This window comes from Pristis pectinata, chromosome 1 (genome assembly GCF_009764475.1).
Source record: "Pristis pectinata isolate sPriPec2 chromosome 1, sPriPec2.1.pri, whole genome shotgun sequence".
NCBI lineage: Eukaryota > Metazoa > Chordata > Chondrichthyes > Rhinopristiformes > Pristidae > Pristis > Pristis pectinata.
In genome coordinates this window covers 102,707,449-102,725,099 of record NC_067405.1, presented here as the reverse complement: position 1 = coordinate 102,725,099, position 17,651 = coordinate 102,707,449, and the positions used below count along the sequence as shown (strand labels likewise).

General features: G+C 37.2%; 1 protein-coding gene across 2 annotated transcripts in view; it reads left to right on the top strand.

The window, feature by feature from the left end:
• LOC127576620 (RNA-binding protein Nova-1) overlaps positions 1 to 17,651 on the top strand; it is a 206,482-nt gene that overhangs the window by 187,464 nt on the left and 1,367 nt on the right. Inside the window, exons 5-6 of one of the 2 annotated variants that reach the window (XM_052027204.1) lie at positions 15,916 to 16,062; positions 17,563 to 17,651. The exon at positions 17,563 to 17,651 is cut by the window's right edge and continues 1,367 nt beyond it. In XM_052027204.1, coding sequence (XP_051883164.1) covers positions 15,916 to 16,062; positions 17,563 to 17,651 — 236 coding nt within the window. Of the gene's footprint in view, positions 1 to 15,915 lie in introns of both variants that reach the window. The other variant, XM_052027202.1, reaches the window with a different exon arrangement.

Here is a 17,651-nt window from a genome sequence, read left to right as displayed (position 1 = left end):
GCCCAGCTTTTCCGCCTGTCACAGGTATTCTCGGGGGAGAGCCTCTGCGCTGGGCTGCTTGAGGCTGAGTCACTGCCTCATTCCAGGTAATGAAGGACCAGTGAGATCAAATCTCCATATCCTGCCTGGTGAGGGTAAATAAGAGGTCATTCACAATGGATCTGAGAAGGATAAAAAAAAGTACTTTCTAAATTGTAAAACACTAGAAGCAGTGAAGAAACTTTTCATGGTTCATTAAAATGTCAGAGATAGGTCCTTTACTTCTGGAAGGCCACAATATGAGGGAAGTTTTGCGACAGTTACGTAGGCCTGGTTAGTCCATAGATGGGAGTACGGTGCTAACTATCAGATCTTTAAAATATTATTAATTCATTTGACTGAAGTTCACAAGATATCAAGCGGAAATGATTGGGTAAATGGGTTGAGGAATCTAGGACCATGGGCCACAGTCTAAAAATTAGACTCGGGCCTGTCAGGAGTAAAGTTAGTAAACAGTTTCATGTACAAAAGTGGTAAGGATTTTAAATTCTCTTCTGCAAATTGGTCTCGGGTAAATTATAATTTTCAAATTTGAGGTGAATAGATCTTCGTGTCATTAAAGGATATTAGTCAAAGCTAATATGGCCTTCACATGGAGACATATCAAAGATTAGCTATGGTAACATTGAACAGCAGAAAAGGTTAGTGGGTCTAAATGGCCTACTCTTGTTTCCATATTCCAATGACTACTATTGAGTTAAGGAGATTTGATGTTCATAGTTTGAAGACTATTGTATGATACAGGGCACTTGATTCACTGGATCAAGCCAGTCTTACCACATGCAGTGCCCGCCCGATGCAAAGCCAAGTAATCTGACCCTTCACACCAGAGAGGCAGAGCAGGCTGTACAGGATGGGTAGGTCTCATGTGGCATACCAGTGAGACCCAACCACAGAACACCCTGATCTCCTTTGACAGCTCACCACTGTCAAAGGTATTTGATCTGGTTTTAAATGTCTTTGATTGTCAGAAATTTTTATGAACAGTTCAAATAGATTTGAACAAATAAAATAAAAAATATTTTTAAGGGAAACAAAAATGTTTTTAAAAATAAATACCCAGTAAAATTTTAAAATGTAATTAAAAACATTAAAATAAAGGAAAATAATTCCTTAAAATTGTACCTGCATTTAAGTTTTTTTTTACAGGCTCAGCAAAAGAAGTGGGTTGCCATCTGTAAGCCAGCCTTACTTTGTGTAAAGCTGTGGGGCTATATGTGAAGTGCATCTACCTTGTCTCTCCAGTGTGCCTTTTCTTTGCCACTGAGCTTTAAGGATGTGTCCGGTAATGGAGAGAGATGTGGCAGGAAGGAGCCTAACTGTGAGTGGCTTGCAAACAGTAGTTCTCAGAGGAACTGTCAGCTGTTAGTCAGCTTTATTCAGCCCAATGAAATACTTAAGTGGATTGAGTGCAGTTGCCATATAAATAGTATAATTTCATTAATGGTAATGCAGCACCACCTGAAATAGACTATGATTATTATCTTTTAAGTGCAGTTGTCATTAAAATAGTATGATCTCATTAATGATAAAGTAACACTGCCTGAAATAGATTCTCATTAGTATCCTTGTATGCTTATCAGTTTTATAAATAAACTAATTTTAATCATGACTCTCCCTTTCCACCCCTCTCACACACCAAAAAAACTGTTCACCAAATCAGGACATTGGTAGGGTGAGTGATTTTCATTTCAGATTAAGGATGACAACCTAGTTTTATCAGGAATTTCTTAGATTGTGAGGGTTGCATAATAGCACTGAGAGAGAAATTGGGTATCTGTGCAATGTGCATCTTAGAAAGTAGTAAGCCTTCTGTTTTGACCCAGGATGTTAAATGAATCTGCAAAATTGTTTTTCTGAAGTATTGTATTACTTGAAAACAGGTGTGCAGATCACTCAATTTTACACAAAATGTGTGAAATACCTGTGGATTGGTGGTAACAATATGTCATGCAGATGACAGTGTTTATATTTCATACCCAGTGCATGTTGATTTCAGAGGAAATTTAATATTTGTAGTATTTTTTTTATAAAAACATGTGCCTGGCATTGTATTTTTACATTTAATGTTAAGAAAATACAGAGGATCAGGTTTGTGTAAAAAATCTAAGCTCATGCAATAGCATTTTTATGAAATTTGCCTTCTAACTAAATCTCTAATTTCTGCCCTGTTGGTTTATATTGCATTGGTAATCAGTGGTTGTGGTTACAAACTGTGTGCACGAATACAAGGCAGGTTCACTATAAATGGCATGCAGAGCTGGGAGACAAAGAAGGAATCATCTGAAAACATTTGGTTAAATTAAGTACTTTGAATTAGATACCAATATAGTATTCTGCAGATTATTGATTTAGTTCTAACTTTATCATCAAAAACCATTTGTAACAAATAATGACAATGCCAAAGCTCAAAATTGTTTCAGATAACCATAATGGGTAAATTACTAAAATGATCTGAAATTAAAATATTAAAAGGAGCACACTCTAAATGAATTGATGAAAATTATTAAAGAGATTCAATCTTTTGATATGACAGATTATGCTAGAGGGGATTGAGACTGGATTTTGAATGAGTTAGCTTTGAAATACATTCCAGTTTTCTTCAGCCAGAACAATTTATGCTGGTTTTGTGTAATTATCATACAAAGCTATGACCCAAACTGTGTCTGAAACAGGGATATAAATCTTACAATTAAGTTATTAAGTGTTCTTTCACTGCTGACGATGAACGACTTGATGTTTTTGTATGGGGGCAAGGTGATGATGTTGAGAATGCTATAGGTATTGTCCATTCCTGTTTGTCTTCAAAAAGTGCAGAGAACCTTCTTCTGGAGATCCTGAAGTCCTTTATATTAGTGCTTCCAGATTGGTGTCAGATAGGGACTTCCTGTTTATAGACACATGACAATGAAGGAATGACATTTTATACTTAAGTCAGCAAGGTGTGTGAATTGTGTGTGATACTGTTCCCTTGACATTTCACTTCTTGCGCTGCTTCATGGTGGATGTTGTGGGGCTATTAAGTGTTGTCCAAGTAAGCAAGATAAGTTGCTGCACTGCACCCTATAGAACATACACTGCAGCCACGGTGCAACATCATGGAGGGGTTAGATAAGCAAGTAAATTTTGGTTCATTTCTTTTTTACAAGTAGCATCTAGACCGTGTATAGCAAAACCTCCAGTGTTTCCATTGTTGCTTGTGGACAATGTGTATTACTGTTGTGGAACATGTAATTTGTAAAACTAAACTGAATCGGACATGTTTTAAAAAGGCAGTTCTTCCACTTGAATGTTAATTGTAACTGATAATTTTGCACACTGAATTTGGCAACATCAGTTTCTTGCATGAATTCAAATATCAAAGTAATAAAAAGATGAATATTATTTATGTAGACCACAATTTGAATTCATGGGATGTGTCGAATACTACAACAGTTAAATGAATTCACACAATGGTGAAAAACAATACCAATCAGGTTTCTCAAATGCATTACTTATTCTTTAAAAAATTCAGAGCTTGACAAATACTCAAATATTTTGGCTATCAGATATTTTGTAATTCTTAGATTAAAATGCAAAATACTGAATTGTTTTGAATAGAAACAGTTTAATTTCTGAAATAATTCACTTTTCTACAACATAAAAACTTTCAATCCACTGAGCAGGAGTCATTTTATAATTGGAACATACATGTATTTTCTACTGATGTTAATAAAAATGATTGCCTGTATACCTTTGCTATGATTACAAAGTAGATAAAAGAAGTGTGAAATCATTAAACATTTTGATTAATTGAAGTTCTCAAGCTTTTAATTCAGGAATCAAAGGACTAAAATATGTCCATTCCTGTACTGTTTACAAAAATTATGAAGTTCAATTATCTATCTATCTATTCCTCTTCCTTGGAGGAACAATAATGTTAATGTTGTATAAAGTCAAAATAGTTTCTTTCAAAGATATTGTTATATTGGTATACCACAAAAATTAACATCCCATTGTTTGAAAAACTGCACTTGGTGATATGTTAAATCAAATTTACTTTCAATAAAATGATAAAATCAGATCTACAATCCTACTCATCATCCATGAGTAAGGGATGATTATTGGACTGATCCCAAAGTTCCACTCTTCCTTGTTTTTTTTTGTTATTTCATTATTTCCCATGGGCTCTAACTTATAAAGTTATTCTCACCTAGAACAAAAGTAAATTTTGAGGGCTTTAATAATTAGTTTGAGGCCAGAGTAGTGAGGGGAGGAGGGAGAAAGGTCATCGGAATCTTCCATTTTAATCCACCATTTACAGCCAACAGCCTCAGGGCAAAAATTCTTTCACTTATTACACACTCAATTAAGCACATTGCTTCTTCATTCCTGTGGGAATAATAATTACCAGGCAATAGTGAATGTAACAGAAGCTCGATTTGTATCTTTAAATTAAGTGACTGGCCCTTTTATCCCAATGAACAATTAACTCACTCATCTAAAAGGTTGTAGTGAGCATACTCATTTCGCTTGGCAATTTCCAGTGCAAATACTTTGCAATGTTCAGTTATGGAATCTAATATTTCTTCCATCCTTTCACCCAGCCTGGTAACTCTAATCCAATTAATGTTCTGATATGCAAGAGTATGAATAACAATTTTACTAGCATAGCTGAAAATTTTCAGTTTCAAGGACAGAGACCCTTCAGTATTTCTGTGCCCTTTCTTGTCTCTGCTGCTACAGCAATACTTTGGATATATGAGAAAATAATAGGAAGAACCAGCTAATGCATTGAAGTTTAGTGAGGCATTTTTGTCCCCCTGTTGGGTAATCAATCTTCTGGAAGGACCACAAAAGTGGAGGAGAAACCTTGTATATTTTGGATCAAGCTTTGAAAATTTCTTCTAATCCCTTGAAGTCACAAGCAAGCTCCAGGAGAGTAACTGCCAATCCACCCTTCCCACATATCCAGGTTCCCTTTGAAAGGCTGTGGTAAACCACTTTATTCCAACACTTGACATATTCACTTTTTTGCCTCTCCTTAGAGTGGGCAAGTGGGTATATGTGCCAATGGAGATGATATCCAGCCTTGGTGCTGCAGACATTGCATCAGTATGGAGTACAGTCAATGGACTTTACCTGCCTCTTAATTTTGTATGATTACATGTTCAGAGGAGGTAATATGAAAAATGAGAAACCTCTTTGGTTGAGCTTAAAGTATATTCAAGTTATATGGAACAAGCTCTGTTATGGACTTAACAAGTATACTGACCATGAGAGTCTCTGACAGTGAAAATGCTCAATTGATATATTGATATCCCTAAAACAATAGGTACACCAAGAAAACCTAAGGAGTAATTTTCAAAACTAAGCTCAAATCAGGTCATTAGACAATCTTAAAAAAATGTATTTTTTCAAATTGTGTTCACCTTAACTTGGCTGTAACATAACTGCTGTAAACAACACATGAACCATTGGTCCTGTACTGATCTCATCTGCTGTGAACAATTTAGTAGGATGGGATAAGGGTTGGCAGTGGTGGGATTATTGTAAAGCAATTAATCTTCATTTTAGAGGGAGAGAAGGAGTCTGATATCTGTTTTGACTTGTTCTTAATGACAGGAATTCCAATTAAACTCTTGTCACTTTAAATTTGCCAGTTTTGGTTTCATTTTAAAAGGAGCCATTAACTGTTCAATTCTCCTTGAGGAAATGATTTCAGCAATCACAATAAGTGGTGTTTGAAACTGAAGTATCTCCTGACAGATTAAATACTACCTTGCTGAATTAAAAGAATGGTGCTGAGTCAAAGCAAAAAACACAATATGCTGTTGCTAACCTTGCCCCTGTAAATGATTAAAACAGGGGATAGGCCCACACAGACAGTGCCATGTTGGAAGCTGAGACTTTTATCTCATAATTCGTGGTGATGCTTTCTATTGGAAATAATTATAAGAAAGTCAAGTTACACTTCTTAGATAGAATAATAATAATGAAGCAAAGTATTCCATCTTGATTAATTAGTTCAAAGAAAATCCTACCAAAAGGCTACTTTTTAATAACTTATGCATTTTGCCTGTTTTAATGTGCACTACAAAGTGCCCATTGATTGGAAGTAATTGTTGTAGGGTGGAATATGCTGGGAAAAAGGAATCTGGAAGTCCCAAACTTGTTGGCTAAACTCCAGTGGCGATTTCCCTGATCACTCTGGCACCGGATGCAGCGCAAAGTCCAGCGGTGAAGCTTAATCATGCTGGATTTATCAGCAATTGTGCTGGTGAATCTGTCCCTTTAACTGAAGAAGGTTAGACCAAGTGCAGGAAGAGCAGGCCTATTCATTTGCACATATAGGAAAGATTGTGAGGAAAATTGATAAGAATGAAGTAGGTACAAGTCTTAATTCATTGTGTATACATTAATACTTGTAATTAGTGAAGTACTTTAAATTTCAGAGACATCCAGAGACATTCAAAAAAATGTTAGCTTTGACAGCCAGCAATGCTGGAGGTATGGCTTTGCCAACTATCAGAGACTTCAAGCCTTTTTAGATGGAACTTGTTCTGGCCCATCCAATCGATTGCACTAGGTCATACAAGCCTTGTAATCATACCAGGTGTCACCATTTTGGATCTGGACTTATGCAGCCTTCCAAATGCACATGGGGTAAGTGCACAACTTACCAATGCCAAATGCAGACAGCAAGCTCCACTCAGCCGGTTCTAGGTCAATTAATCGGCAATCTTGTGAGTTATTCTGTAATGTTTGCAAAGTACAGGCCTCTGTCAGTTATTTAGCATGATGGGAGAGTGACTAGATTAGGTAGGGTAAAAATGAGAAGGGAAAACCAAGAAGGACAATTACACCATCCTGGAGATAAAATTCTGAAGGCTTTATATAGTCAGCCTATAGAATGATGATATTTTGAATGGAAAACATCACTGATGATACAAACATGTTTTTGTTTGGTTTGTATGTGTGTGCCTCTTGTCTTCCACTCGCCAGCCCCAAAGTCACTCAGAAAAGAAAATTAGCTGCGTCTGGATTAAGAATCAACCATTACCTTGATTTGCAAGGCAAATGCAGCTTCACACAGTTGTGGCTAACACATACATACCAAGTTGCAAATGTGCTGCCATCACTCATATCAGCAGCCATTCTTCATGCTGCAAATCAGCCCTCACCCATGGCCTTGGAAATTCAGCCACATAGCTCATGTTTTAATGTGCTACATGATTGAACAGAAGTATACAATTAATTCCAAAATGAAATCAACACTACTTAGTATGCATGGCCACAACGTGAAATTGATTCACAGGCCTTGCTCATAGGGGGGAGGCTGGGCAGTGATGTCTATGGGCCTTGAGGCATAGAGTCATAGAGCTGAACAGCACAGAAGTGGGCCCTTCGGCCCACCACGTTCATACTAACATTTCTGCTCATTATGTTTGATATTGTTGCTGCCGAACTGGAATGTGCAGACACCTTGAAGAAACCCTGTGGCCTTGACCACCTTGAAAATCCTATCTTAAATACCAATTTTCATAACTTGTGCAATTTGCCTGCATTAGTGTTTACTACAAAGTGCATTTTGGCTGGAAGTAATTATTATGGCTGGAAGTAATTATCATGGGATGGAACATGCTAGGAAATAGGAAACTGGCAGTCCCAAACTTAATGGCATTTTGCCTGCATTAATTTGCACTAAAAGTAAGCTTTAATGGTAGTTAAAGAACTCAGCAGTTGGTGATACCGCCACTGAAGACTGCCATGGAAGTATCTCCATGGGACCAGATGCTCTACCTGCATGTTCTTTCTCTGCGGGTTCTCGGCAGCTTGGATGCCTCACCCAGGTATCCATCACCTCTTCCACAATGCCGAATCATCTTTCGGAGATGCGGAATGCCCTCTTCCATCTCCGTTCTGCCATTCCTGGGTCTGTCCACAGTTTCCACCCCACTGCTTGAGGTACCAGTTTTTCTTCAGAACCGTCACTATTAAAAGCTTTTGCCATTCTCCACATGTTGCCATGTTTGCACATGTTTGACTGCACTTTTGTTTCTGGGAAATGCACTCTTTGAGCCCATAACTATTAGATATTTATTCCTAAATGCAAGAAGGAATTCAGAAGAAAACCACGGAGTGGTACAAATGTGCAACTTGCTTCTACCTAAAGTAGATGAAGCAAATAACCCAGATACATTTAAGGGGAAGCTAGTTAAGTGTAAGAGCAAGAAATGAATAGGATTTACTTCTGTGCTTAGTTGAACAGGAATAGGATGCTGTTTGTGTGGAGCCAGCTGGACTATTTCTATGCTTTATTTCTATGTAAAGCTATTTAATGACACAGTCTACAATGCTTTAAAATATGGTCTGTTCTGACTGCTTCTATTACCCCACCTGACAAGTGATATAATGGAAATTCCTTTATATAGATTCGCTCGCAGTTAAATTGGAAATATGAAATTAAAGATTCTGCTTGAAGCATCCAATAGAGATGTTAGGTTTATAAATGTTCACAATAAAAATAGAAAATGCAAGAAATATTCAACAATATTCAGGTGATATCTATGGAGTGAGAAACAGATTTAAACTTTTCAGGTTGATGACCTTCCATCAAAGCTAGAGATTAGGAATCAAGCATGCTTTAAGTTGCAGAGAGGTGGTGGGATGTCGAGAACAAAGGGGATATGTGTGATGGGATGGATACCCAGAATAGTAGTGGTGCTGGCTGAGAAAGGATGGCAAAGGCTTGGTAATTGCAGTTGATCTACTGGAGGAGATGTAAATAGCAGAAGATGAATCAGAACAGAGATGAGAGAATGAAAAGCAATGATGACATTGAAATACTGCAGATGCTGGAAATCTGAAATAATAGAAAATTCTGGAAATATTCATCAAGGCTGGTAACATTTGTGAAGAGAGAAAAATGGAATTAATGTTGCAGGTTAATGAACTATTATCAGAAGTGGCTAGTTCCTATCCAAACTGGAAAGGCTGATTAACTGAAAGTGTTGAATTCAAGATTGTGTCCAGAGGGTAGTGGCGTGCTCAGTCAGACGATGAGACGCTATTCCTGGAGCTTACACTGGAGAGACACATCAACTAATCACACCTATGAATATTTGTCAATTAGAAATTCTTTGAGAAATATGTCATTCATCTCTCAATTTGTTCACATATGGTGTTCTAAAATATTTTAAAATATATCCATCTGTATTTTCCATATTTGTTTAAAATATCAACACATTATAATGGTAAATTCATTCAATTTTCCACCTAAAATGGTTTTACTATCAAACTTGGAGTTTTTTTAAAGCAAATTGCTTCTTCTGGACATTTAATACAATGAGTATTACGGTAGTGCTGTAGTACTACTTTTGTTTCTACAGTAGGACTGTAGGAAATTTTAAAATTGTTAAATATGGCACACAAATCAAGCTTAAATCTACTGACAAAGTTTTTGTAAAAAAAATTGTTGAATAACAATTTATATTCTACTCTGCACTTTTTTTCTTAATTTATGCGAATCTAATTTCTTTCTTTTCTTTATCCTCCTTACTAAAATGTGACCTTCCCCCTCCACTTCAATTAATAATTACTCAGAGAGGGGTGCACCCCACCTGAGCAAAATATGTTAAGATATCTTCCTGCATATGTCACTTTAAACAAAGGCATGCGTGATAGTTTAATAATATTTCATCTTTAGGATTTTATACGGTCTATTTGACTTTTTTGATTTTAGCTTCTTCAGTCATCAACCTGAAAATATAATATGTACTGTGCATAACATAAAATGTTTTAAATATACATTGTATTTAAATCATATACAACATATAATGGAATGTAAACGTCCCTTAGGGTTGCACCACGGTATACCTTTATAGATTCATCAAAAAAGCATTATGTTGATTGTGAGGCATTTAACTGCTCTTTACGTTATAGGATTATGAATAATTCCATGTTACTTTATTGATAAAGTAACATTCTGTAGTCATGCTAAATAGAGACTGGAATAGAAGTAAGTTTGTTGTAGTTTGGAAAGTGATTTCAGCTTTCCACCAAATACTAAACTGACAGTGTGTCACACTAACTCTACGAAGTACTGAGGAGATCCTAATAAGCACAGTTAGCATTCCAGCCAGATCAGTCCCACCAATATCAAAAGGATTCTGCTCCGGGCAGACTGAGTTTTGCAAAGTAAGTGCACCTTAAGGTATGTTGTCAATAATTAGAAATTCATTCAGTTGCAGGAAAACTCCAATAATCTGGCACAGCTGGGACTTTGGTGGTGCCAGATGAGCATTTTCCAGACTATTGGATGTTATTCCTATTAATTCTCCCAGCAATTTTTAACTTTTTTTGTATGTTACACAGTATAGTAACATATTTTCCAGTGAATCCAACACGTTTAAAGGGACCAGAGGAAACAGGACCCAGGTCAATTTCAAGCAAGCCTGTGAAATGTGGCCCCAGTGAGTTCAATGAGAGAGCTTGAACTGGGCCACGGTGAGTTGGAAGAGACCCTGGGAGCTGGGGCCCCAGTGATTAGAAAGGGAGTGCAAGAACCAGGGCAGTGGAGAGTTGGGAGATAGAGCAACAAACATTGTCTGGTGAGCCAGATGCCGAACCACCAGGAATTCCAAAAGGCAGGTAGCAGATTGTCAGAGTGTTATTGTATTATTTTGTTTCAGCGAAGTGCCTTCATTTGTATTGCACTCCCATGTTTGCATTTCACATTGGAAAACCAACCTGCATCGACATATGTAAAGTACAGAGCCTCGAAAATGCACAGAGTTACACACCTCTGCGGGGCAGCAATATTTATTTTTTCCCAATAATCTCAAAAGAATGATGTTCACAATCTCAAAAGAATGATACTTAAATCAATTCATTTGTGTTCTAAAATCATTGTATTCCTTTTTAATTGTAGTGTCAGTTTTAATAAACCAATAAATTTAGGCAGAGCCCTTACTGTGTGTTTGCACAAATGTGTCATGAGCCACCCATATCTAGTGTTTATGGCTCAGTATCAAAAGCCTAAAATTCTCTGTTAAATCATTACAATCATTATACCTGGATTCACTTTGATTTTGGATAAACAGATGCGGGTGTGTTTACATTTCCCAATAATACAAAAGGTACTCTCATCAGCTCCATTTCAATTATGTAGAAGTACGTGAGGAAGTTTATCCCCACACTTGGGTATTGATGTGTTGCTCCACTGCACTTAAATTTGTAAAGTACAGCCAGTATTTATCTGAATATAAAGAAAAGTGAATCACATTTGTCCAGGTTTTACTGGAGCAGAGCATTTCATGGCATGCCCCATTAGTTAAACTTATTGAGATAAGAAAAAAATGCTGTAAATTTGAGCTGATTGTGGTATGGAGAGAATAACAGAATATCTGTAACCTGGGTAAACAAAGGGATAGGCAGTTTTAACCATTGATATTTGATGATTGAGAAACAAAGTAATGATATGGAAAGGAACTGAGTGAATTAAAATCCAACAGGTATAGAATGAGAGAAAAAAGAATTGGATTCAGAAAAAAAAGGAAACACATTTACATCTTAAAGTTTAAAAAGCTCTAACAATTGGGAATGACATCTCACGGATTTGGTTTTTCCCTTTCTGGCTCAGTATTTGAATGTCATTGCAGAATCATAAATTTCATAATTAATAAGATATTTGTGCTGTCAGTTACCATCCATTCTGCAATGTATTGAATTGCAATTAATATACCAATGCAGCAATTTCTTGAACCTCAGAGCAAATTTGGAGATGAGCTGTAATTTTCATGAGGTGCTGGTGAAGCATCTCAACTCCTCCAGGAACCACTGGCAATTTGCAATTCATGACAAATTTAAACATATTCTGACAGCAAAATTTCATCCAGTATTGTCTGATCATCATGTACATATACAAATTAGCTGTGATACTTCTTCCATCGCACATTGGATCAACACAAAATTGAGTTGCCAATTACTGGACTCAAGAAAGCCATATGGGAAATGTGCCTTCATAGACGGTGATCATGAAGTGCATGAGTGGCTTAGCTTGCAGTAGCCATTGGATGAGAGAGGCTTACTTCATCTGATACAATGCCATAAGAGCAAATTAATAGCAGCCACGGAGATGCCTTTCACCAGTGAAGTGACAAGGTGCAGCAAAGAAAGATCACAGATAAATTGTTTAAAGTTATCTTGCCTAAGGCTGAGAGAGATGTGACGAATGGGTTATAGTTTGCAGCTAAACTTGAAACAATTTAGTGCATTTCATTCAATACTTAAATCAGCCATTTACTTTACAACAATAAATTCTAGTTTGAAAGAGTTTGATTCTTAAAAGTGCTAATTGAAAGTAGGAATTGTGTTATAAGCATGTATATATGTATGAAATTTATTCTAATATATTTTTGAGAATTTTATATTTTGCCATCAATATATAATTCATCATATTTTCCAGACCTAAAGCAGATAATACAAAATCAAATGCTTAGAATGTTTAATTGATGACTTACTTGAGGTCATAAATATCTTCAGCACTGATACACAAGCAAGTGCAAGGTTGGTAACACTTAAATGTGCACATATTTATTTCACTAGAGAATGTCTTTCATTTTTAAGCTACACATCCATATAATGCTACTTAAATGCAAATATTTTACCCAAATACCATAACATTTTGGCATAAATTTAGAATCACTTTAAAGGGTTAAGATTGATTCAGCAGTGGATTGGCTATGAAGTGGAGGAGTAGAACTTGTTCCCTAAGATGGGAAGTCAATGAAGTAAGAGTTGGACAGGTTCTAATGCATAGCTGATCCACACGGGCAGTTGCATGTACAAGCCACCAAGTTGAAAATGACTCCTGTGTTTTTATGTAGAATAGGCTTAGAGGGATATGGGCCAGGTGCAGGCAAATGGGACTAGCTTGGATAGACATCTTGGTTGGCATGAACAAGTTGGGTTGAAGGGCCTGTTTCCATGCTGTAGAGCTCTATGTAGGAACTATGGAGAGGTAATATATATACATATTTTGTTAGTATATCAACATGAAAGCTATTTTATCACTAATATAAAGCTGATCAACTGCAACCTTGTGTTAAAATTGTTTATTAAAGTTGAGGCATAATTCTTTGTCATTCCCAAATTGCATCCTTCTACAATCATACAATTTTTTCAATTACTGTAACCTAAAATGAATTGAGAATATTGACAACACATGCCTAAAGGTGTTTAAATAGGTTTATTTTCATAATTTGTATTGTTCTTGCCATTGGAATTTGAAGCCAATAAATGCAAAGCTGCACCTGAGAGGTTTAATTGTATTTAAGATACCAGTATGTCTGGCAACCACAAAGGGAACTCAAAATCAACCAATGAAGCTTTGATGGTGTCAGTAGTTTGGAAGATAGATTAGGATCCACATGTTAAAAAGTGAATCTGCTTTTTACTAAATTGACACATTGCTGTCTAGAGATAATTGCATCTTAATATAAACATAAATTATCTTCAATAATAGGAAATCATCTTAATTCCAATAATATGAATTGTATTTTTTGAAATATTATTTGCAATAATAGGACAGATGCAATTTAAAGATAACAAAAATGACAAGGGCCCAAATAGAATTATTTTACTATGTGAAATTAAGGCTGGAGGATATGTCCAGATTGGAAAAAAATGTGGAAATGCCAATTTCCTAGATTGACAAAGTGTAACAGATGTGAAAAGAATGCAGAAGATGAAGGCAGCATCCATCTGTTACAGTAAGTTCTCATTGCAAAGTTAATACTCCCCCCTCTTTTAATCAGCAAATTCAGTCACCATCACAGATGTAAGAGTGCTTCACCGGTATCTTTCCTTTTTCCTTTGAACCTGCTAGAAATCATGGAGCTATGGGTAGCTTGTGGGAGAGAGACAGAGAGAAAATAGATGTCCATAAAGCATTTTACTGGCCAGTGCGAAATAGTTGGCAAGCCATTTTGTCAAAAGTGCACCCACTATTGGAATGTAGCCCTTATTTTGCAATTAGCAGTCAGTTAATGGACATCATAGTTCATCAAACTTGCAGCTGCCCACAGAATTTTTGTTGGCTTTTGTGCAGCATTTACTGCCGTGGAGAGTCCAATGCAGGAGGTTTTGGAGCTGTGTGAACAGAGAATGTAATGACACATCTCCCCCGTCAATCTGGTTGAACAATCCTTCTTGAGGCATGCGGAATCTAAACGAAGAGGCTTTAGTTAAGATCAACGTAAAATATTGTGTAGAAAGCAAAATAGAGGAGAGATTAAAAAAAAGAGACGAGAGATAGCAAGAAGTATAAAAAGCCTTATTTGTTTTTTTTAATTTCCAATAATGGTTTAACACTGAAGGAATGAGTTTCCACATTTATATTACCCATTTTCAGGACCCGAGAAGTTGTTTGGTACTAAATAAGTCTCCACAAGTCCTTTAAAAATTTTCACCTACACATGAATGGTAAGCACTGCTGTTTTCTGGTGTGTGTTTGAATGCCAAGCCTCTCAATGAAGTAACAGTATGGCAAGCAATGCAAATAAAAGAACAAGTTTGATTTCTTTAAACTGTACATGTGCAGGCAAAGGAAATGCAGTCCAATTTAGTGTTTAATATTTCGATTGCTGATAATTTTATTTATATGCTTACAGCAAAATACTGCCTCAACAGTGCTTCCATCTGTTTCTGATCGGAATATTGCCAGAAATTTCATGTTTTAAAAGTGGATCAATTGGGCGTTTTGTGTCTCTTTGGCGATTGTTATTTTAAAACTAAAGTTAGCTACGTCCTTTCCCATTTTTCAGCAACAGTATATGAAAATTGCTTCACTGCTTAACTTTTAGTTTGTCAAAATAAACCATCCCAAGTTGCTTCTTGCATAGCTGAGTACGATGCAGGATTGGACACCCATCTGCATATCATCAATGTATTGAATATCCTGTCTTCATTAACAATACTCATGTTCTGTTACCTCAAAAAGGCTTAATTCTCAGTGAAAATTTGTATTGTACAAAATGTTTTAAATGCACTTGTATAAATACAATAGAAAAAAAATCATTTTGGGTTGTTCTCCACTTTCACATAACTACACCTTGTGTTGTTTCTTGTTCAAATCATTCTGGACTGACATCTCATAAGCATATGTATATAATTGGTATTTAATGAGAATGGATGATACCATGAATTTAAGAATAAAATGTACTTACAGGATGGTGAAGTGAAGTGGAACAAAAAGCACAGAGACAGGCATGAAGGATGAAGAATTGCAGAGATGAAAATATTTTAGACTGGGATAACTGAACCAAAGAGAAAAGGAAAATGATCAGCTAGAAAGGGTTTATTGCTGTGCTCACCTTTGCATTTTTGGTTTGACCATGTCCAAACCGACTGAAAAATTCATTATTTTTATACATTTACAGTCTTGCTACTTGAATCAGTGCTTCAAAGAATTTAGTTCAAATGAAGGCCAGGTAGATAAAAGGAACATTCATTTTCTCTGCTGATTATTAGTGCTCTTGTGTAATTAAATAAGTGGCATCTGTCCACTTCCCGGTGGACAGAAGTCGGTATAATTTACATTAAAATTGATGATATTTTAATTTAGCAAGGCTGTTCAGTGAGGCTATAAGGCCAAGGTGCCAGAGAAGCTGAAAATGCCTCGGTAATGACGCATGGTGTATTTTGCAGGGTAAACCACTGGTAAGTCTTATATTTTTTCTCACATGTCATGCACGATCTAGTTGGTTGCAAAATGGAGAGAAATATCACGTTTCAACATTTGTCTTCTTTCACCTCAATGAATACATATACTGTACGTGGTGGTTTTGCAGACATTGACTGACAGCTGTACTGATGTTTCTGTTTTATTTACAGGTAAAAATAATTGTTCCTAACAGCACTGCAGGTCTGATCATTGGGAAGGGTGGTGCCACAGTGAAAGCTGTCATGGAGCAGTCAGGAGCTTGGGTACAACTCTCTCAAAAGCCAGATGGGATAAACTTGCAAGAGAGAGTGGTGACGGTGAGTGGGGAACCTGAACAAAACCGCAAAGCCGTCGAACTTATCATCCAGAAAATCCAAGAGGACCCGCAGAGTGGCAGCTGTCTTAATATCAGCTATGCCAATGTCACTGGTCCAGTGGCCAACTCCAACCCAACCGGATCCCCTTATGCCAACACTGCTGAGGTGTTACCAACTGCTGCGGCTGCTGCGGGGCTGTTAGGACACGCTAACCTTGCTGGAGTCGCTGCCTTTCCAGCGGTTTTATCCGGCTTCACAGGAAATGACCTGGTAGCCATCACCTCTGCACTCAACACTTTAGCCAGCTATGGATATAACCTTAACACACTGGGTTTGGGTTTGAGCCAAGCTGCAGCCACGGGTGCATTGGCTGCAGCAGCAGCCAGTGCAAATCCCGCCGCAGCAGCCGCAGCAAACCTACTGGCTACCTATGCGAGTGAAGCCTCGGGCGGTGGCAGCCCTGTTGGTGGAACAGCGGGGACATTTGCCCTGGGTAGCCTTGCTGCTGCTACTGCTGCCACAAACGGCTATTTCGGTGCTGCTTCTCCACTGGCTGCCAGTGCCATCCTTGGCTCAGAGAAATCTACAGACGGATCAAAGGACGTGGTCGAAATAGCCGTCCCAGAAAACCTAGTTGGTGCAATATTGGGGAAAGGCGGGAAAACGTTAGTGGAATATCAGGAGTTGACTGGTGCAAGGATACAGATCTCCAAAAAGGGGGAGTTTGTGCCTGGCACAAGGAATCGGAAGGTGACCATTACAGGAACGCCAGCTGCTACCCAGGCTGCTCAGTATTTAATAACACAGCGGATCACTTATGAGCAAGGTGTCCGGGCAGCCAACCCACAGAAAGTCGGGTGACTTCCAGGCCCTTTACAAGATTCTCTTTTACCCCTCCCTTCCTCTACCCCCTTTTCAACAAGAAAGGATGTACTGTACTTTGCAGAATTGACGTTTTTTTCTGTATTAATATATTATATGCAAAAGAATGCGACTATGTTGAAGATGTGTATATGTAAATAGTATATGTTTTACCAGATGTTTCATAGAAAGTAATTTTTCTCAATCTGTTTTGGTTCTCTATACTTTGCTTGTGTATATTTGTCAAAAGTGTTTCTAGTGTCAGGAGATCTTAGCCTGCCATTGTACCAGCATTATTGTAGTTAATGACTGAATGTAGATAGCGATACACGTGTAGTTTTCGGTATTAGTTCAAACTAAAAGCAGATAACGCTACATGTACTACTGTTAGGTTAGGGTATGGTGGGGTCAGTGACCTAAAATGGAGTGAGGCCAAAGCACTGTCCTGATCGTCTTACTTCCTGCTTAGGGTATATTGAAGTAGGAAATAAAATATTTTGGAAATAATTTTTAAAATACAAAAAAAAAATCAAAAAGCAATATAGTTGCAAAGCACTGTATAAAATATAAAAAGGTTAAAACTGTGGAAGATTATATTGGTAAGTTTACAAAATTGCACCTTTTCTCCATCTGAACTAGAATATGGAAATAATGCTGAAAGCTGGCCATGGCCCATTCTTTGCCATTTGTCTGACGGACGTTCAACAGAAGTACACAGCCCCAATTCT